At 38.7% G+C, this 21,949-nt stretch overlaps 1 protein-coding gene across 3 annotated transcripts in view; it reads right to left on the minus strand.

The window, feature by feature from the left end:
* Positions 1–16,849, minus strand: part of LOC102231366 (potassium voltage-gated channel subfamily H member 4-like) — a 52,287-nt gene extending 35,438 nt beyond the window's left edge. For 2 of the 3 annotated variants that reach the window (XM_023341593.1, XM_023341591.1), the window contains exons 1-4: positions 16,325–16,849; positions 4,094–4,327; positions 625–756; positions 285–412 (exon numbers count right to left, since the gene is read on the minus strand). In XM_023341593.1, coding sequence (XP_023197361.1) covers positions 285–412; positions 625–756; positions 4,094–4,327; positions 16,325–16,400 — 570 coding nt within the window. In that variant the 5' untranslated portion in view covers positions 16,401–16,849. The remainder of the gene's footprint in view (positions 1–284; positions 413–624; positions 757–4,093; positions 4,328–16,324) is intronic. The other variant, XM_023341592.1, reaches the window with a different exon arrangement.
* Between the last annotated feature and the right edge of the window lie 5,100 nt (positions 16,850–21,949).

Consider the following 21,949-nt stretch of genomic DNA (forward strand, 5'->3'; position numbering starts at 1 on the left):
GTACCTTGGACATAATCCTCCTTGTGCAGCAAGTACTGAGAAATGTAACTAAAATTTTAACTTGATTTCACTTTTTCAATGAGAAAATATTTACAGTTGGAATCAAAATTGCAGTTTTTTATGTAAAAAGTTGTTTGCAGATGACAGTTTATGTGTTTGTGAGGTTAAATTTTATTTACTGCCACAACTCCTTTGTAAAACATGTTTTATTTTTCTTATTATTTTAAAAGGTCTGCGCAGATCAACAGAGTAATAAATCTGTAAACTTGAGTAAGTGAACTCACTCCGCTCAGGTTGACGTCTCTTTTGCCTCCTCTGGAGAATCGGCTGGTCAGCTGGTACAACATGGTGCGTCCGTGTTTTCTGGCCTCGCGGAAGTGAGAGCTGCTCTTCCTCCTGTACCTGTTGTCTTCTGAAAGAGTTGGAAATAAAAATTACATCTATGAAGAGAATTACATTTTACTTTTTTCCTCACAAATAAAAGCTTTGGGATTTGTTTGACTTTCAGTCAAAACCCTGTTTGGAAACAGTTGAAGGATTTCCAGACGGAACCAAAGTACAACGGGTGTGAAAATAAAGGCAGGTGGTAAACTGAATTATTTTTATTTTATTTTTTTAACTTACCACCCCTCTTGCTGCTGTGATGCCCCTTCCCATAGCTGTCAGTGATGTCCTTGAATGAGAAGAGGAAGAGAACCATTTCGCCCTTTTCGTTTTTTATGGGCACAATGTCCAGCAGACACCAGAAGGCCACACCTAAAGCAAATCAGAAAGATTCATTTAGTGCAAGTATTTGTTTTCCCAAGTTAGCAAAGTCTTCATTAGTTAAGGATAAACAGCTCTTAAATGTAGTATATAATGAATTTTTGTTTCTATTTCTAAAATCAGGACATCTCAGAAAGGTCTCTTTATACTTACAATAAGTAATTGATTGATTGAGCAAGCTAACTCATAGCAGTACACCAGCTTTTTTTACTTGAATAAGTTTCTCAAAATCGGTCACAAACATTGGATTTAATTGACTGCTGCCCCAGCATTACTTGATGTCAAGTTACAGCAAATGATAAAAAGTCACATTTAACATCATACATTTCAACCTGGACAGAGAAAAACAGCGATTAAAGGGGTTTATTGACATGAATGAATTAAAGTTCTTCGGCGCTCTGATCCCAGCGGAAGACATTGTGTTGTGAAATGCAATGAGCTTGAATGAGCATTTCCGATGCTGATTAGGGATAGGGTGGTGGAGGTCGGAGAAGGATGGAAGCCTGGAGAGCCAAGAGCATGGAGATGGAGAAGGGGTGGAGATGAGTAGAGCATGGCTGGAGAGCAGATGCCGCCATGGATGAAGGTCCTTTTAAGCGGGAGCTTGATTGGTGATTGGCGAAGACGGGGCATGGACAGATGCTGATAGGCTGACGGCAGATGATGCGGCGATTGGATGATGTAGGTGAGGCTGATGAAAGTTAGGGGCGTGCTGTAGTGGCGCAGGGGGTTAGCACGCCCCCACATTTGGAGGCCTTACACCCGCGGACGTCGCGGGTTCGACTCCCGGTCCCGACGACCTTTGCCGCATGTCCTTCAAAAATGGCGCCGGCTCAGCTGGCTGCCTGCAGATGCAGCTCCTGTCGTGTGTGTGTTAATCTGTGTATAAAAAATTCTTGCTGTAACTGCGAAATAATTTCCCTGCTGGGATAAATAAAGTAATTCTTCTTCTTCTTCCAGCTTGAATTTACGCCAAGGCTTCATTAGTGCAAATATCATAAAAATTCCTTATAAATATTTCTAACTTACCATCACAAAATGTGCAATTTTGATTATAAAAAGCCACAAAACAATCACAAAATCCTGGTGGGATCAACTATTTCTTAATATTTTAACAGTTAAAGAGGTTTTATCAATACATTCTGGCACAACCGGTCCTTTAAGAGGATTCAGATTTTTGATATGGCCCAAAATGAAACTGAGTTTGACTGCTCTGTTTTAAAGAATCACACACAAAGTGGCCGAATTAACAGGTTCACAGAGGGAACGAATACCTAAAGATCCAAAGCGTTACCAGAATCCAGTTTGGTCATTAATGTGGAGAAATTATGCTCTGCTGCAACACAGACGTTTTATGTCTCCTGTAGTGCTTCTATTGTGTTTGTTTATGTGTAAGAAAACACTAGATTGCTGTGTTTGTGCAGAAAATGAAGTTCTGTCAGTCTGACACAGCGTGCGTCATGAACATCTGCTCTGCTGACTGTGATCTGCTCTGCCTCTCCATTCTCCAACAATAATTCTTTAATGGTTGGTTTAAATTATTTTAAGGACTTTTAGAAGATTAGAAGAGAAGGAACTTAGCTACAGTGGATATTTTGCAACCCATTAGCGCGCCTCACATTTTGAGGCAGCAGGTTTCTGTTGAACACGTATAATCCTGTGTGCCACTCATTGAGGCTTAACACCACTACGGTATGTGCTCTCTGCTCATGCATGACACCATGTTTTCAGCTCAAGACTTCCCAAGGGATTAGCAAAATGTCAACAGGAATGGAGTTCAGATCAAGACAGGACGGAAAGCCATTGTCTGTAGTCAAAAAGCTTGATCAGCAGGCAGAAAACAAGCGGAAACTCTTATTTATACGACATCTTTAATTCCCTTCGGCACTTCTGCTAGTTGCTAATAAGAATCTGATTCTCATTTTCTCCATCATCTGATTGTTTTGTGCTGATAATTATGAATATTCTCTCCAAAGGATCACTGTTAAGAAATCCTGCATTCATAAATCAAACAAACTGTTAAAACGGTCTTGTCTAAAAATAAATGTCCTCTTCATGATGCAGAGAGCAAAAATGAATCATGCCTGAACAGGGTAGTTAAAGGAACAATGATGGAGACAATACCTGTTTAAAATTTTGCTTAAAAACATTGAATTCATTTCTTTATATTTTGCTTCCAAGTTGCTATACTTTTATAAAATCTTTTCAATCATATTGATCAAAACTAAGCTGATAAACAGGCTTAGTACACTCAACGGCCACCTTGCTATAACCGGGTTGGACCTCCTTTTGCCTTCAGAACTGCCTTAATCCTTCGTGGCAGAGATTCAACAAGGTACTGGACACATTCCCCAGAGAGTCTGGTCCATGTTAACATGATAGCATCACGTAGTTGCTGCAGATTTGTCGGCTGCACATCCATGATGCAAATTTTTCGTTTCACCACATCCTAAAGGTATTCTATTAGACTAAGATCTGGTGACTGTGGAGGCCATTCGAGTCCAGTGAACTCTGAGATGATTTTTGCTTTATGACATGGCGCATTATCCTGCTGGAAGTAGCCATCAGAAGATGGGTACACTTTGGCATAAAGGGATGGACATGGTCAGCAACAATACTCAGGTAGGCTGTGGCGTTGGTACTGATGGGCCCAAAGTATGCCGGGAAAATCTCCCCCACACCATTGTACTACCACCAGCCTGAGCTGTTGATACAAGGCAGGATGGATCCAAGCTTTCTTCTTGTTGACGCCAAATTCTGACCCTACCATCTGAATGTCGCAGCAGAAATCGAGACTCAGCAGACCAGGCAACATTTTTCCAATATTCCAAATGAGCCTGTGTGAACTGTAGCCTCAGTTTCCTGTCTTAGCTGACAGGAGTGGCACCTGGTGTGGTCTTCTGCTGCTGTAGCTCATCCACTTCAAGGTTTGATGGGTTGTGGGTTCAGAGATGCTCTTCTGCACTCGGTTGTAACGAGTGGTTATTTGAGTTACTGTTGCCGTTCCATCAGCTCAAACCAGTCTGGCCATTCTCCTCTGACATCAACAAGCCATTTGTGCCCACAGAACTGCTGCTCACTGGATATTTTCTCTTTTGTGGACCATTCCCTGTAAACCCTTGAGATGGTTGTGTGTGAAAATCCCAGTATATCAGCAGTTTCTGAAATAGTCAGACCAACAACCACGCCACGTTCAAAGTCACTTAAATCACCTTTATTCCCCATTCTCATGCACGGTTTGTGGCAAGTGAGTGTAGATCCCAATGAAGTCCGTCTCCATGCATAATTTAAAAATCTGCATCTCTTTATCCTGTTTCCATGCACTCACCATTCTTTTTGTAAAAGTGGACTTCAGTCTGGTACTCTTCCCGTCCCTCCAGAGCCTTCTCTATCTGCTGGGCCACGTGTTCGCAGGTGTCAGCTCCGTGAAGGAAGCGACAGGTGCAGTTCTTCTGCATCACCTCGGTGCGAGTGAAGCCAGTCAGCTCACAGAAGCCATCAGAGCAGTAAACGATGGGGTAGCCGCAATGGCCCTGGGCATTACCCAACAAGAAATTACTGTCTGTGAAGGGAACATAAGAAAGTAAGGAGGAGTAAGAAGAGAAAACATTTCTTTATATTCGACTGGTGTCAGTTTGTCTTTTTTTAACCTCTGAGAACCTCTACATATTTAACTAAACTGGAAATTAAAAGGGTTCAAGTGAAACGCGTACATACACCAATCACGGACATAAATGTCGGATAATTTTGGGCTTATCAATTACTTAACATGGGGGAATTTTTCTGGCATAATCCAAAAGCACACATTTTCTGTTTGAAGGCAGGACTTCATGTCTTCCTTCTCAAAACTTGTAATGCTTGTACTCAAAACTTCTCCTCACACTCAGACCTGGTCTCTGCTCGGACTCTCTGCTCACTTATAAAACATAAAACTGCGTTTTGGCAGTCGCCTGGCAACCTCTCAGCCAATAGAATGAAAGTTTGTTTCCTTCTAGTGGGTGTACTTGTGTGGCTACTATTGACAGTACTATCCATGAGTGGAAAATCATAACAATTAACAAAAATAAAGGCATCAGGATGCAAAGGATTAATTACTTTGAGTAATTAATCTATAAAATTAAATATCACTGTATATTTTTTTTCTCTGTAACTGCAGACATTTCAAAGTGAAAATCTGGTGATTTTTTTCGGTTTGCTTTCAGATTACTGAGCCGTGTCTGCTGCACAGCACCAGTCCTTTGTTCTGGGATCTCCTCCCAGTCACTCCAGGCTGCTGCCCTCAAATTTGATATTTTTGCTCTGAATATCATAATTAATTCATCCATTCTATGGCTGGAATTTGATATTGTGCTCTCCCACTGCTTGGTTTAAGAATGTGATCGTAATAAACTACAGAACAGTGTTGCTGAGATATTTTGGCCATTTGTCTTTAAGTGTAGAAAGTTTATCAATGTTACAATTTTGATTGAATGGTGATATCAAGAATTAAAAGAAGTATTTGTTTTTTTAAAAGTCTTGATTCTTAGAGCATTTTCTAAAACTTGACCATTTTCAAATCTCTATACCATAAATAAACAAATAAACCGGTACGTTTCTTTTTTGACTGAAAAACACATTCAGGCTGTTCATTGTTTGAATGTCAACCTACTGGAAAAATGTCAGCAACTACTTGTGACGTGTCGAAGCCTGCTGGTAGTTGTCAGAGTGGCTCATAATTACAGTTTAGCCCTTAAAATTTATTTAAAAGCATGTGAATTTTTCAAAAGGGTAAATGAGTAGCAACCAGCTTATTTTCATGTGGTGACAGGTAATTATTTTTGCATATTTTTGCATAATGCAACTGTGTGTAAATCTTTTAAATGTAAACAATGGCATGGTTATTTTCATTTACAACTACAGGAAGGAATGCACAGCAATGGAGAAGCTTAGAAATCATTTCCCATTACAGCATTTTCACTAATTATTAATCTATTTATTTCACATGACATGTGAAATGAAATGTATTTATATATACATAAAAATGTGGCACATATTTGAATTTATTTGTATTTAGTCCACCTTGTAGATCCACATTTTATGCAGTTAAAGGTGCAAGCAGGGTTTTCCCCAGTATATTATAAGTCTGGCGGGCCACCAGGCTTTACTTGTGCCCCCACCAGGTTTAACATTGCTTATTTATTTAAGTTTTTTTTAAATGTTTGCATTTTTTAAGACTTTATAGTTGGTGTTCAGATATTAATCTTTCAGTCTTCCAATAACACATAATTCTCAAGTGACATTTTCAAATTTCCTGTGAACTTTAAACATTTTTTAACTCAAAAAGATGGCAGAATGCTGGATGAATGACTGCCGAGCGCCCCGACCACTGGGCTTAGCAAGTTTTCAGGGGGAAACCTTGTGCGAGTATTTGACCTGTTTTTCTTATGAAACTAGTTCCAGCTCATTTAGATTAGATGAAGTTGTTTTTTTTTTTTACAGGAGTTTAGTCAGACAAACCTTCTAAAGCAAATTTATACAATAATAAACCAAATTCAAAGAGTCACACTCATATTTATATGCTGATACGAAGATGGATGACTTTCCAAAAACCAAAAGGCAAGGGTTGAAATTGGACTCTAACGCACAACTTTCCAGTTGTAAGTTGACTACTTTTTCCATTTATCCAAAGTCGCTACATATTACAGATTCTCAATTAAATCCTAGTCCAGACTTTGACTAGGCAATTTTATCACATAAACATAATCTGAAGCATTTCATTCGTAGCGTTGGCCGTATGTTTCAGATCTCTGTCCTACTGGAAGATGAGATTCCTCTGTTTTCATTACACCATTTGTTTACTAATATTCATGTAATATCAATAAATAAATTACTAAGCAAACTCACCAAAAATTATTTTTCATGATTTTCTTTTAAGCTTCATTTGTTTTGTCATGAAAAATAATCAGGATTGTTACCTTTAAAGTTTTTATTCCTATTAATCTAGTAATATAATGTTACAAATTAGACTAGCAAATACATTAAATTACTTTTTTTTTTTTTAAATAAGTGCAGATTTTCTGAATACCAAGCAAAGAGAGAATAACCATTAATATTATGAGAGAAACCAAAGAAGAAAGCGTATTAAACAGCTTCTCTGGTGTTTTCCATGATCCAGAGCTGTAAGCTGTCCATGGGGATGTTTTTATTTATTTTTTCTGAGAAGTGACAACCTTTAAGTGTGCAGTGAGCAGCAACTAAACTGTCACTGTGGAATTACAGAAAAAGACAAGCATTAGCTAGATCCATGAACAGGCAGAGGAGGGTTCATGCCTCAGCCATTGCTTGCTTTTCTCTTCTCCACACTTAAACATGAATAAAATGTACATTAAAGTACCGTTTGGTTTGCTGGAGGTGACTGTAAACGTGGGTTTCAGTTTCAAAGGCGGCTATTGTGTGAATGTTACACTGAAAGCATCTCCATCTGACCTCAAAAGTACAGATTAAACATGCAAATAATGAATTCAAAACTCACAGTAGAGCGATAAAGCGTGCCCTGTTTACTCCGCTTTCACTCTATAAAGTCCGGTTCTTTAATGTGAACCAAAAAAAACAAGTGAACTCTGCTCTGCCTAAAAACCTAGCATGAAGCGGATTATAGCGCAGGGAATTCTGGGTAAATACGTCCAAAACAAACGTGAGAGTCCAGCGCTGGCGTGAGAAATTGCTCTTGGTCTTTTACAAGCTACAAAAGAGAAATGCCACAACGGCTAAAATCTAACGCTAGTCCATTTTTGTTTACGTTTTGCGAAAGGCTAAATTGCGCTCGTGTCTTCTTCGGAGGTTTTTGAGTCGTTTCCTAAAATGGTTCTTGGCGCAGCGCCGCCAGAGGTGAGGAGGGAAAAGGCGTTTTCAAACGGTTTGGGTAATTTTACACAGTGCAGTGTGCAAGCAAAACGCAGCAGCTGAAAATGTGACCAATATTGCAACTTTGCAATTCACCGGACAGTCCGATGTGTACGGGAGAGGATTAAAAAATAATGATCTCAGATTTCTGAGAAAAAAGTCAGGATTCTGACATTTTTCTCAAAATTCTAACTTTCTTCTCTTAATTCTGACTTTTTTCTTTTCTTTCAGTTTCCCTAATCCTCTTCCGTAGGTGTAAAATCACACAGAAAGGCTCTATTTATTTTGTCTATACCCACTTCCTGCCAACATCACTCTGGGCAATTATCTATGCTGCCCACATCAAAAACTAGGTTCATTTATATTAACTTCTGGATAAATTGTTGCCACTTCTGTCTTAGTTTTTTTTTTAGTATTATTTATATCCTTTAAACTCTTCTTTTTAAAGTCTGTTTGGCTGTGTACACAACAGTTTGACCTCAGTCAAATGAAATTAGTCTAGATTTTGCTATAATTGTTTTTTTTCTTGGGATTTGGTCTCAAGAAATCCCAAGAATAGAGCTGTAATAAAGCTTCATTTTGCAAGAGACAGTAGCAACTCTCTTAATTTGTATTTTTACTTTCAATACTGCAAGTTCAGAATAAGGATTGCCCCAGAAACAATGACTGAATGAGATATGACCCCAGAAAGAAGCGTGCCCTGTTTTCATGTTCTATAAATTCCTCACACCGCAGCTTACTGAACCAGCATGTGCTGGAGAGCAGCTGCATTCATCCCAGCTTTATGCAATGCTTACCTAAGAATAGCTACATCGCTACTCAGCAAGTTAAATTGGTCCTTTAAACGGGTCAAAAACCTACGTAGCTATAAATCATCTTGTATCAAAACCACAAGAGTTTTAAAAACTTTTGTGCTGAGCTTGGAGTAATGTGGAGTTCAACGCTTTCCAGACAGGATTAGTCACTGTAGCTTTGACTTTGATTCAAGAAACTTTCATTCAAACATTTTTGAATGTGCCCTGAATAAAATCAGCAACCAGTTTGATTGTAAGAAATAACCCAACTCAACTAAACTTCACTTTATCATTGCCATTTAGTAGAAGTACAGTATCTGGCTATATAAGCCGTACGTCATGCTGAATAAAACCAATCAGATTTTTATAGAGTAATTTCTATGCCATCAATCAGATCAGAAAATGTTTTGACACAAGAACAATCAGGAATGTGATTAGAGGACTTAATAATCAAAAATAACTTACAGAATAAAACCGGGGAAGTGAGATAGAAACAGGTGAGGCTAATAAAGGGAAAACTAAACAGCTGGAGGAGAAAACACAGGACAGGACACACAAAGGAGCTAAGAAATTAACTAATATGGAAGACCTTAAGTGACAATAATAGCCAAAAAATAATCCAAATACAAACACATATCATCACACCCCACAGGTATTTTCTTAGAACTTTTACTAAATGTATATGGTGGTTTTAACTTTGGAACTTTTTAAAAAACTGACATTATAGTTTCTGGTACTTTTCTTTTAACATACTTTACAGATCTTACCAGGTACTTTGTACAACTTTCTCTTTATTTTCCTGGAAATTTCTGGATAATGTCAGGATGCAAAATAATTTAGATGCTTATATCATATAAACAGAAAATACTTGTTTTAAAATGTACTTATTACACCTCTTTCTATTTTCTTTAAATTATGTTTTATTATTATAGCCGTTGTTGCTTTAAAAACCAACTTCCTCAGTCCAGTGAACATATTTGTTTTTTACTCAGTAAAGTCATTACTAAATGCTTTTAAGGGGCTGCACAGTGGTGCAGTTGGTAGCACTGTTGCCTTGCAGCAAGAAGGTCCTGGATTCGATTCCCGGCCCGGGTCTTTCTGCATGGAGTTTGCGTGTTCTCCCTGAGTGGGTTCTCTCCGGGTATTCCGGCTTCCTCCCACAGTCCAAAAACATGACTGTCAGGTTAATTGGTCTCTCTAAATTCTCCCTAGGTGTGAATGTGCATGGTTGTTTGTCCTGTATGTCTCTGTGTTGCCCTGCGACAGACTGGCGACCTGTCCAGGGTGAACACCGCCTCTCGCCTGGAACGTAGCTGGAGATAGGCACCAGCAACCCTCCCGACCCCAATAGGGACAAAGGTGAACAGAAAATGGATGGATGGATGGATGGATAAATGCTTTTATAAACTCCATAAAGTAAACAATTGTAGGTAACATAGTTACTTGTAGTGACACTGTGCTGCAAAACACATAATATATCTCCTTTTTTTAAAAAAAAAACCTGCTGTTATGTCCATCCATCCATCCATTTTCTGTACGCCCTTGGTTCTATTGGGGTCGGGAGGGGTTTCTGGTGCCTCTCTCCAGAGAACGTTCCAGGCGAGAGGCGGTGTTCACCCTGGACAGGTCCTCCTGTTATATAAAATTGCTAATTTGCAGACATGTGTTTTGAGATAAAGGTTCATCATAGCAAAGAAAGAAAAATATGCAGAACAATCCCATTGTTAGCCGATGTTTATGTATGTATATTGTCTACAGCAGCATACTTATTTCTCCTCTTGTAGCTCAACTTGAACAACCAATCCAGTCCTCACATGAACCACTTGATGAACTGTTTCAGCGTGTGCATCTCCTTGTGACAACTCTTCACTTCTGGATCCCTAATCCTCTCAGGGATATTGCTTCGAGTGTCCGCTCAGCTGCACCAGCTTCCTTAATTACACATCTGTGCTGACTCGCAACAACTTTAATCTGACATGATGATGCTACATGCTAACACGCAGCCTGGAGCGCACGGATGGAGGATGCAAGTTCCTCTGTGTATAAAAGCCAGATGAAAGCCTGTGAAGCTTTGGCCAGCAGCTAATTACCACCCAGTAGCATGTAATCAGCTACTGGGTCAGATCAGGGAGAACACAATGACGCAGGGGGAAAAGGTCACCAATAATTACTGATTACGAAGCCAATTCACAGAATTTGGAGCGGTACATATGCAAATTCAATGCTAGAGCATGTGTTCTTACGCAAATATAATGGTGTCGTTTAGATTTGAGCTCTAAAATCTGGACAACCTGCAGCTATGTGGCAGTTTTATCCCAAGAACGCAGCAAACTGCTTCACACCCACTCACACCTAAATTCACACTCCGATGGAGGCGAAGCTGCCGTCCCAGGTGGAGACCTGAACATTAGAAACAGTTTATTTCTGATTCTTGCTCAAAAGAAACGTACACCAATGTCCACCTGGGGACTCAACCTTCATATCTTAGCTCTCTATGCCCACTTTAAATGCTTCAAACTTTGCAACGAATTCGTTTTTTCCAGCAGCAACAGACAGGTTGGACTGTTCTCTGCTGTCTGCCTGCTGGGCTTTGGTCTCATTAGAACCCGTTCATCAGCTGTTTAACAATGAGCCTCAGAAAGGTTCAGTCTTCTCTGTCTCCCTCTTTGGTCGCCTTTTAGGAGGAGAATTTAGGAGAAAATAAACCAGCTTCTTATCTTTGCCTGCAGCTGCAGTGTGGTCAGGCCGCTCCGCAGCATGAGAACGGCTGTCAGCGTGAAAACACTGCCGGGTAGGTCGTGCAAAGGAGTTTGGGGAGGTGGGAATGGGTGTTCAGAAAAAAGGCATGTAGCACACATCACACAGTTTGTGCAGAAGAAACAGAAGAGGATTTCAGCTTATGAACCCTGGTGAAAAATATATCGACAGCTGGGCATCCTAAAAATGACCTTTGACTCCTCAACTGAACTGAACTCCCTTTGAGATCAAGACACAACAAACTGAAACATACATATATTAATAATAGCCACTGTGCTGGTGGAGAACATTTTTAATTTCCACCCCTGCTTTCCAGCAGAACATCAGGCTACTTTATTTGTTTAATTTAAGGACTGCAGCTTAGTTTAAAGTTGAAAAGGAAAAAAGTCACATTTTTTGCCCCCTTTTGACTTGATAATTTTGATCCATGTGGCAAAAACTTTGGATTGACACTCCTGCTGCAAGAAGTTCCAAAAGTAGGTGCAGAGGTCATCATTCCTAAATAGGACTACTTAGTGATGTGCAACTATGCCTGATAAAATACCAGTAAAAAAAATGCATTGAAGTTTGAGGTGCAACATCAGAAAAGTTTACATTAAAAAAAGCTCAAGTGTTGTGGATATTTCTGTGAGGAGGCACTGCATCCAGCCACCTCCACCTGCTGCAAGCTGCAGGCGGCGATTTGAAGAGGGACTGCAGCTGCTCTGTGCACAACGGCGCTTGTTTTACGATTCGAACGGTCTGAGACAAGAGACCAGCTGCTGCATGCAAGTCCTTGATTACAAAGCAAGTTCAAGAGCTTTCTCGTTGGGCTGACCATTGTTTTTTCTAAAACACCAAATTGTTGAAGCATCCTCCATGTCAAGTGGCGGGACCTTGTAACCCAGGCAACAAGGAAGAAGCTATTTTGAGCTGCGGGCTCCATGCCACCCCTTGAGGAGCTGCAGCTTTGGGCAAGTTTGAGGACAGCAGCCTCATTTCTGACGTTTACCATCTACCACTTGAAATTTAAAGTGTTAAATTATTTAGCAGCAAACATGCAGGGGGAAGAGAAAGTGAACTTCCTGATTATAAGTGGTCAGAAAGTTGAAATATAAATGCAGTTTGTGTCCTGTAGCTTTTAGCGGCGCGGGCTCAGCCATCCAAAAGCCTCGGGATTGAAATGCCACAACATGTGAATGGGGACGAGCCCTTTGACACGTCAGTACCCCAAACAGCACAACATGTTTCAAGACATTAATGTCAACAACGCTTCAAAGGCAGCACAAGCAACATTTTGCAAAATTAATCTCGCAGTTTTAGCCAGAAATACATAAGAAGAAACACAACACATTGGGAAAAACACTGAACCAAAGAGGTAAAGGTGTTGCTTTTTTTTTGCTTTTTACTGTTTTGTGTTCAGAGGTCAGAGAGGAGATTCATACAAAGAGCCTCTAGAGTTGGCAGGGAGTCCATGTGAAGCTCAAGGACTCTTTAGCGGAGAACATGAAACATGAGGGCATGACCCCCTCATCTTCCAACTAATCTCTGCGGCGTTTTAAACACAAGCTACTGAACCCCTTCTTTTAATTTTAGTCAGTACGCAGCACGAAACACCTCATGTGTGCAGCTCAGCTTTAATTGCCGGTATGTCAGAAGGATTTGTGTCCCTAAGTAGAAGTAGACAAAAAAACCAGCTCTGGCTCCGAGTCACACTTTCATTCAGGCTGCTGCAACCAGCTGAGGGAGGTCAGGCTGACACGTCACACGAACAAACACAGACATGCCAACGGCGTCTGTTTACAATGAGCAGCAACCTCCCTGAGGGCGCGCAAAAGGTACAAAACAAGAGACGCAAGCCGAGCAGAAATGACAACGCTGCCTAATGGCTGCAGAAACTTTTCTGGAGCTAAATGTGTGAAACTGATGGGTAAAAGGTCGGAAAGGGCGATTTTATGCTTTTGTCTGACTGTAAAAGTACAACAGAACAAAAACTTTTGTGGCCTTAATCGGCAGATACAGCTCTGGAAAAAATGAAGAGACGTCTTAAAATGATCCGTTTCTATGACTTTACTTTTTATAGATATATGTTTGAGTAAAATGAACATCTATGAACTGCTGACAACATGTCTCCGAAATCACAAGCAAAAATCTGGTATTAATTTGCTGAAAATGAGAAATGGTCCAAAAAACAAAAGAGATGCATCACTTTCAGAGCTCAAACAAGTTCATACTCATTTAGAAACAATAATACTAATGTTTTAACTCAGGAAGGGTTCAGAAATTAATATTTGGTGGAATAAACAGGTTTTCAATGGGGTAAAGTGCAAGGGGCTCTTAAGTTCAGGAACTCTTTGCACTCACCCAAACTGTTAAAGAAACACACTCAAATTAACAACAGCTTAAAGAAAAGCCAATCTAACTCAGTTGCAATTTGCTTTTTCAAAGTATGTTCTTGCATTTCAAACTTTTTTGTATTTTGTCTCCTTACAGCCACAAATTTCAACGTTATTAATTGTAACAGAACAAAACAAAGTGATAAACATTTGTGAAAACGAACGAAGTGGACGGTTGTAAGTTTGTTTTTTTGTTTTTTAACAAATGTGCATAAAAGTCAGTCAGCTACCCTCAGAAGTGTCTTAATTACCGTATTTTTCGGACTATAAGCCGCTATTTCTTTCCCAAGTTTTGAACCACTCGGCTTATAGCCTGGTGCGGCTTTTCTGTGGATTTTTCTTCAACCACCAGGGGGCTCTTTAGCAAGAAGTGAATCATTGGAAGTTAAAATTGGAAATCAAAGAAGAACGTGCTGATTTTCATTTAATAAGCACATGCTAGCAGCACGACAGAGGAATTTCTTCAAACTCATACCCCCTTATCATGGAAACCACACGAAGAAGTTCATAGGATGCAGCTTTTAAGTTAAAGGCGATCGATCTGGCAGTACAGATAATTAGCCGCTGCACGTAACAAATCCATGGTTCTGTGTTGGAGACGCAGGGCTGCGTCCTTAATAGATTTATTTTCTGGTGAAAAAACCGAGAGCGGCGGAGATACCAGCAGCTTATAGCCTGGTGCGGCTTATATACTGTATGTACGTTTCCAGTTTCTTTAAAAAAAAAAACCTTTGTGGGTGCGGCTTATAGTGAGGTGCGCTCTATAGTCTGGAAAATACGGTAGTAAGCAGATTAAATCCCCACTGTCGAACATGGTGGTGGCAGCTGCTTTTCTTGAGCAATTACAGAAAATCTGAAGTGAGCTGATTTAAAAGTGAACATTATTAAATACAAAGTAATCCTCAGGGGAAAACCTGTTACAAGCTCCCAAAGACTCAAAGCTAGGCCGGTCACGATCACGAATTCTGCTGGACGATAAATGGTTCCAGGAGTTACTGCGATAAATGATAATATTGTTGTTTTGAAACAATTTTTACGTAAGATAATGATAATAACGGCATAATAATGGAAGAACACATTCTCAAAGTTAAGTAAACTTTTAAGACTGGAACTGGAAGACATTTGAAATATCCCAAAATAAATAAATAAAACAACAAATAAAATTAATTTTGAAATCTTTGTAAACAAAATTATTCTTTAAAAAAGGGCTCGTTGAGACCAAAGCACCAAACTGAAGACTTTTATCATCCAGTTCTTTTTGTTGTTTTTTTTAGAAAGACATAAACGATAAATCACGCCAATGGAAATGATTGAGTTTGTTTTAATTTATTATGCATTTAATTGATTTATTGATTATTGTGACAGGCCAACTCAAGGCTGGGGAAATGTTTCACCAGTAAACTAAATATACAGTCAGACCATATTTCTTGTGTTCAAATGGCCTATTCAAAGTCCAGCCTTAAATCTAATTGAGAATCTTTTGAACAAATTGAAATTCACATCCAATCAGACTGAGCTTGAACTATTTTTAAAAAGAGAATAGTTAATCAGTCTGTGATTTGGAAAAAAATCCACTAACCACTTCTTTTAAGAATAAATAATCTTATGAAACTTGCTTTTGTTTTTAGCTCATGCTTTTTAGCTTGTTTTTAATTAATTACTTAATTAAAAACAAGTAATTAAGTTCTTAATTACTTGTTTTGTTGCTGTGTTTGTCTTTTTTTTGGTTTTGTTTTATTCAAACAGGTTTCTCTTTTAAATAAGATCCTGGATCTCAGTCAGAAAAACTTTAAATAAAGGTCAGATAAAACTAAATTTAAAATAAATTTCAGTCTCTTGCTCTGAAAACCTGATATCTGAAAATATTTGAAATTATTTCTCTGGGGGTTTTAGATAAAATTACAAAAATGCATTCAAGTTTGTGCTTGTGGATGTAGAAGTGGTTTGATGGCATTTTGATGGAAAATGGTTAATAATTATATTATCAGTATTATTTAATCATCAAGTTTGTATTTATTGTTTGTGAAGAAGCTGCACTGTAAAACATTTGAGCCGCATTTAGTTGTGTTTACTGTCTTCTTCTCTTTAAGTCAAAGAAATTTAGCGAGTTTTAGATTTTGTACCTAAATGTGTGAGTTTGTGAAAGATAAACTTACAATAATAAGTTGTGTTAACTATTTTTTATTAATTTCGTCAAACAGTTTTTAGGTTAACACTTAAAAAATTGAGAGAAGGAAAAAAATAGGAGTGGGAACTATTTCCCAGAATGCTTAGCGGCATGTTTTTGTATCCTGAGATGGAAGTGTGTTATATTTAAGGCAAATGTTTATTTTAAGTTTGCAAAGCGTGAGGATAATGTCCTGTTCACACTAAATGTCTTTCAGCAGAATTCATTGTGATGTTTAATAAAATTCATTATCAGATCTGAAATTTTGTTCATGCAGTTTGATACAAGAATTTTAATTGCTTTAAACTTTAAAGTAAAATAAGTGAAAAATATAGTGAAAAATAAAACAAAAAATAATGGAGAAATGTGCGTTTTTTTCTTTCATATTGTGAAATTTTCATTTGGTTTAAATCGCAGCAAACATTGTAAAAAAAAAAAACAAACAATGTTTGGACAACTTGTCACTTGTTAAATCAACATTTCTGAGTTAAAACCAAAATAAATGTCTTGTTGACTTAAAACTGCATTTCAAGGCTGCAGGTGGACTTTCATTTCCAACTTAAACCACCTTCAATTGTACTTACGGGTGCCATCGAAGCGTGTGGCGATGGCGTCCAGAAAGGTGTTCTGTGGGGCCAGGAGCCCCTTCATCACAGGCATCTCGACCCAGATGTGGGGCAGCCAGCAGGTGGCTGGACGTCACACCATCCCAGAAGTGCGGCAGGGCGGCTATCAGCGACGTCTCAGCAGGTGCAGGAGGTACTGAAGAGGACAATCCAACGGCGGACGCAGGGATCCATTTTTACTGTAAATGCGACGACTTTCCTCCCCGGGAGACAGCAGTACATCCTGAAATAGACTGCGATAGCTCAGTCCGACAATGCAGAGATCTGTTCAGTCACAAAAAGTCCAGACCTAAAGTACTTTGTGGCTGAAGTTACCCTGTAACCATTTTCCATTCATTCGAGACCCATAAACGTGGCTCTACACCTCTGCCATCCTTCAGCTCGAGGATCTGTAGGGATGCTGTGGCAGAGTAGTTGCATCTTCTTGAGCTCTTGCCACTCCGTCTCTTCCCCCCATCCACTCCTGTGCAGCAGCAGCCAATGAGACGCAGCCCTCCGTCTGTGGGGACCTGTTCTCATCGGATCAGGGAGCGAGACGAGGGAGGGAAACCAGGCAGGGAGGGAGGGAGGATCCTTTTTTTGGGAGCATCTGACAGCACCATTACACCCCACAGTGCTACTATCAGCACATGGCTTTTGTGTGTTGGGAAAGATGGATTACCTGCGTGTCTGTCAGTGGAGGCTATTGTACCAAGCTGGACCGTGTGCTGCTTTGGTCGTTTTAGTTATGTGTGGGAACGTTACTTTAGATTTATTTCCCTACGTGTTGGTGGGACTGTGAAGATGACAAATGCTCTATCAGCGTTCCTGCGGGAGAATTAAAGCATGGGATAAACTGTGCTAAGAGTGGATTTAAAAGATGAGCCTTGAAATGTTTTTAAGAGGACTCAACTCATAAAGCAGTGCATTACTTTCTTCACACATCTAAACAGCAAAATAAACACCCCTGAAGAGGATTGTTCTAAGAATAGACTTCACTTTCAGAGAGTTCGGTGCTCATTAAAGTGGCGCTCAACAGAGAAAGATGACCCCTAAGGATTAGGTCAATTAATGTAATTGTCATTAAATATTAAATTTTGTGAGTGGCATCAGGAAACCCGATGAATGAGGGTCGTTTACAATGACACTGAGCGGCAAAATGTAGCAACTGTGCAAAAATGCAACAACAGAAGGAGGGGAAAAAAGTGAAAAATGCTTTGGAAGGAAAATGTTACGTAAGGAAAAAACAAGATGGCTGCAAAAGTGCAAACAGAACGGTTCAGCTAAAAATTATTCACCTTTAAAATTATTTTTATTTCACCAAAAAGTTTGTATGTGGTAGAAAATGAGACGGCCGTGTCTCAAAAACTCATAAAGCGATATAAATGGAGATTTGATTTAAAAAATACAGCTCTGGAAAAAAATAAAAGATCACTTAAAATGATCAGTTTCTCTAATTTTACTCTTTATAGATGTTTAAATTTATACATGTTTAAATGAAATTAACATTGTCCTTTTATTCTAAGCAAAAATTTTGCATTTATTTGCAGAAAATAAGAAAGGGTCAAAATAATAAAAAAGATGCAGTGCTTTCAGGCCTCAAATAATGCAAAGAAAACAAGTTCATATTCATTTAGAAACAACGATGCCAATGTTTTAACTCAAAAATCAATATTTTGTGGAAAAACCACAAAGTTTTCAGTTTTCAGCTGTCGTCATACTGAGCCATTCATTGGATTCAGGTGTGTTGGAGAAGGTATGTATATAAAAATTGCTGACTGGCAGCTCTAACGGCTTGAGATATAGAGTCCTGAGGATTAAAAAACACCGGTATGAGTGGTCAAATGATGGCCAGTTGAACTAAACAGAAAAAAAAGCTGATTACTTTCCTTTTGGAGTCACTTTAAGCTTTCAGCATGCCGAAGTGAGTGAATCTTTACGAGTGTCTGCATACAGTAGCATCTGAGTAAGTATTATTATCACCAGTTCATCGCTGTGGTGCAAATAAATGGTTTCTCAAAGTTGTGAAGCTTTTAATTTTGTCTTATTTCGCTGGAGAATTCACAACATATGCTGCAGTATCAAGTGTCTTGGCAGGAAATGCTAGACTATCAAGTTACTTACAGTCACATATCTTCATAGAATGAAAAAGTGTTGCTTTACAAACGATCTTAAAATTTTAATAAAGAAAAACTCCCCAAAAAACTCATCCAACTAGAAACAGGAGACAGTGAAAGTAAAAGGCCACCTTGCAGACGGTTAAGGCATTGTTAACTCTTTGTGACTCCTATTCAGGACTTGGCAGGGATTCACTGTGCTCTATTTTTAATGATCTCTCATTGTCCTGTCTGCTTGTAGCTTATCTATCTCTACTTGTTACTAATAAAGAGGCTAATCCATTAAATATGCTCACTATCGGTTCTGTGGTCTAGCATGACTGAGTGATGCATAAAAGGTCAGCTGCAACACAATGCCAGCTACATTACTGTGCTGTGTCCACAAACACAGCAGATGTTACTTTTTACCCACAAGGAAAAGTCCATGATAGAGCGTTTGGAGAAGCTAAAACATTTTATCCTACACAGATTCAGTTCAATTCAATTTATTTACAACAGTCTAGAGTGTTTTGGCTCTGGAAAAAAATGAGCTTACACTGAAAAATTATCAGTTTATCTGATTTTACTTATTATAGGTATAGCCTATGTTTAAATAAAATGAAAATTGTTATTTTATTCTATCAACTACTGACAACATGTCTCTGAAACTCCAAGCAGAAATTTAGTATTTATTAGCAGAAAATGAGAAATGATCAAAATAATCATTCCAGACCTCAAATAATGCAAAGAAAACAAGTTCATATTCATTTAGGAACAACAACACTAATGTTTTAACTCAGAAATTAATATTTGGTGGAATAACCATGAGGTTTTCAATGGAGTTCAGTGCAGTGGGCCCAATTTTTCCCAAAGCTGGATTTTGGTCACACCTCCAATGAAGTCAGCATCACTCAATTACTATCTTTAAGAAGGTATTGTTTTTCTTAGTGTCCTATTTAGAGTGATGCGGAGTGAGAAGAAACAACTGTGAGGTGTCATCCCTCCAACTGACTTTCTTTGGAAGAACAGCTGCTGGAGCCAAAGCCAACAATCCATTCAGCCGAGAGAGAAATGAAGGTGATCTGGTGACTTTCAACCCTATTTTTTCCTCTTCCAAACTTTCCCGCTCAAATTAACTACAAGACCGTAAAAGGTAACACTTTATTGGAAGCCTTGTGTGTGCTTAAGACTGACATGACTATCATAAACATGACACATTTTAAAAATATGAAGAAGTCTTTATGAATGTTTATGACTGCTGTCACGAAGTGTCATTCGGTAAATAGTGACACTTCTTTTAATCCAAAGTTGCTTTAAAAGCCCATAGAAAGTGCCAATTTTGCATTAAAATTGTCGTTATTTACCAAATAATGCAAAGTTGGTTCAATTCTAAGTTTCGAAACTCTTTAAACTCCCGAGAGAGCGCTGGATTTATTTATTTATTTTTATTTATTTATATTTTTTAGCGCTGGATTTATGCTAACCATGGACGTGTCGGTGATGACGCAGCCAAATTTCCAGTACCGTAATTCCGCCACACGTTGCGCCATCTGAAAAATTCCAACGGGTTTCTGAAAGGGGACACGTTGCGCTTTCCAGCCCATATCGTATTATTACGGTAATTTCACTCCCGCTGTAGCAGGGCGTAAAATTAATCTGAGACACTCTTTCAAATGGCCAAAATAACTGCTAGATATTGAAAGTTCCGGTTGTTATGGATAAATTAGCAATATATATATATATATTTACTCATAGGACATTTAAAGAACAATTAAAATAAGCAGAAATATCCAGGCAGATATTTGAAACGTAGGACTCAAAGGGTTCAAAGTGACACATCAATTCAACTTGGATAACAATTTGAATGCTAGAAGTAGACTTTAGTTTGTGTATTTTCTTTGCATGTTTTTACTTAATGGATCAGCGTGATTAATAACTAATAAATCGTAATCGATTTGACGGTTATAATCGGATCTTTGTTAAGAAGAACTGCCCACCAATCTTCCTCCTCAATGAAAATCGATGGCACTAATCCTGACTTTGATTGAAGGACAGTATGCTCTTTAAGTCACTCAGCATGCAATTTCCCTTCCCTCAGCACCAGACCCATTGAGGAATCAGGCCTGTCATTCTCACATCTTGGCTGCTTACACTGAATTAACTAGCAAGCGAGCAGATGTTTGCACACATGGTCGAAATATTTCTAAGGCTGCAAATCCGCCAGGAAACTGAGACACTCGCCTTCTAACAAGAGACAAACCAAAATAAGCCGAGAATAAGCCGAGAAAATGTGTAAAATACTGTACTGTAGCAGTCAATTAGCTGTTTTCTGCCAACAAAAAATAACGTTGGTATCTTGACAATGTTTTCATAGAGAATTTGTCAAGTGCTGACCAGTGAGAGCAATCGTTTAGCTCTTTATGGGGATTAGCTGACACGCAGACAGTGTGAGAGGTTATCACTGAAGCAAAAATAAACTGAAAACAATGTCAAATCTCAGCTGAAATGGGACGAGACTAAAAATATTAGCCCACTTTATGAACTCTTGTAGCAGAAACACTTTTCATGGAACAGCACAACACAGGAAAAAAAAAGAGCAAAAACAAAGAGAACAGTCTTGGTTTCAGATAAGTCCTCCTGTTCACATTTAATTTGATTAAATTAATTATATAAGGGATGAATGGCTCCTGTTTTTCCACATGAAATCTCGCCTGCATGTGTTATGCATTTCAGTTCACACTGACACAGGATTAAATCTGCTGAAGTCATTTCTGGCATGGATTTGACGGCACAGACTAATTTTATATTCAAACTCTTGCAAATTGTTTAACTAAAATAAACCACAGTAGGTCATAAATGTTTGACTAGCACCTCCAAGTGCTGGCAAAGGGTACTGAAAGGCAAAGAAGGAGTTTATTGAAATGATTTAAAATCTCTGGAGTCAAAGAATAAGAGAGCCAAGCAGCTGCTTAGGACACCAAAAACATAAAAACTGTCAGGTAAATTGGGTTAGCTTGATGCATCAATAATATATCAGTTAGATTATGAGTTATATGTTATTATAGCCAGACCTTAATGAGGACGGAAAAATATTTGGGACTGGTTATCTATCTTAGAAACATCCTTTACTTAGTGTAGCATCACTTAAGTTGCATAAACAGTTTAAAATCCAATGCTAACATGTTCCCAATATTAATTTTTACAGTTTTTTACTGACCAAGGAGATTATGGTGTAATCCAGGGGCGTCCAAAGTGCGGCCCAGGGGCCATTTGTGACCCTCAGAAGGATTTTGTTTGGCCCCTGGCCTCAATGTAGGCATAGGTGGTTGTTATTAAAGAGAAGAAAAAAAAAACAACAGATTCTCATTTATTAACGATGTTTCTGTAATCGTCTTAACTTTCGAGTAACTAGAACCACAAGCATCCACCTACTTTTACTCAAAAAAAAGAAAATAATCAAACCCAAAATGTCAGAAACTTTGCGCCCGTCTTATGACACTGTAATTGT

This window comes from Xiphophorus maculatus, chromosome 10 (assembly GCF_002775205.1).
Source record: "Xiphophorus maculatus strain JP 163 A chromosome 10, X_maculatus-5.0-male, whole genome shotgun sequence".
NCBI classification, from domain to species: Eukaryota; Metazoa; Chordata; class Actinopteri; order Cyprinodontiformes; family Poeciliidae; genus Xiphophorus; species Xiphophorus maculatus.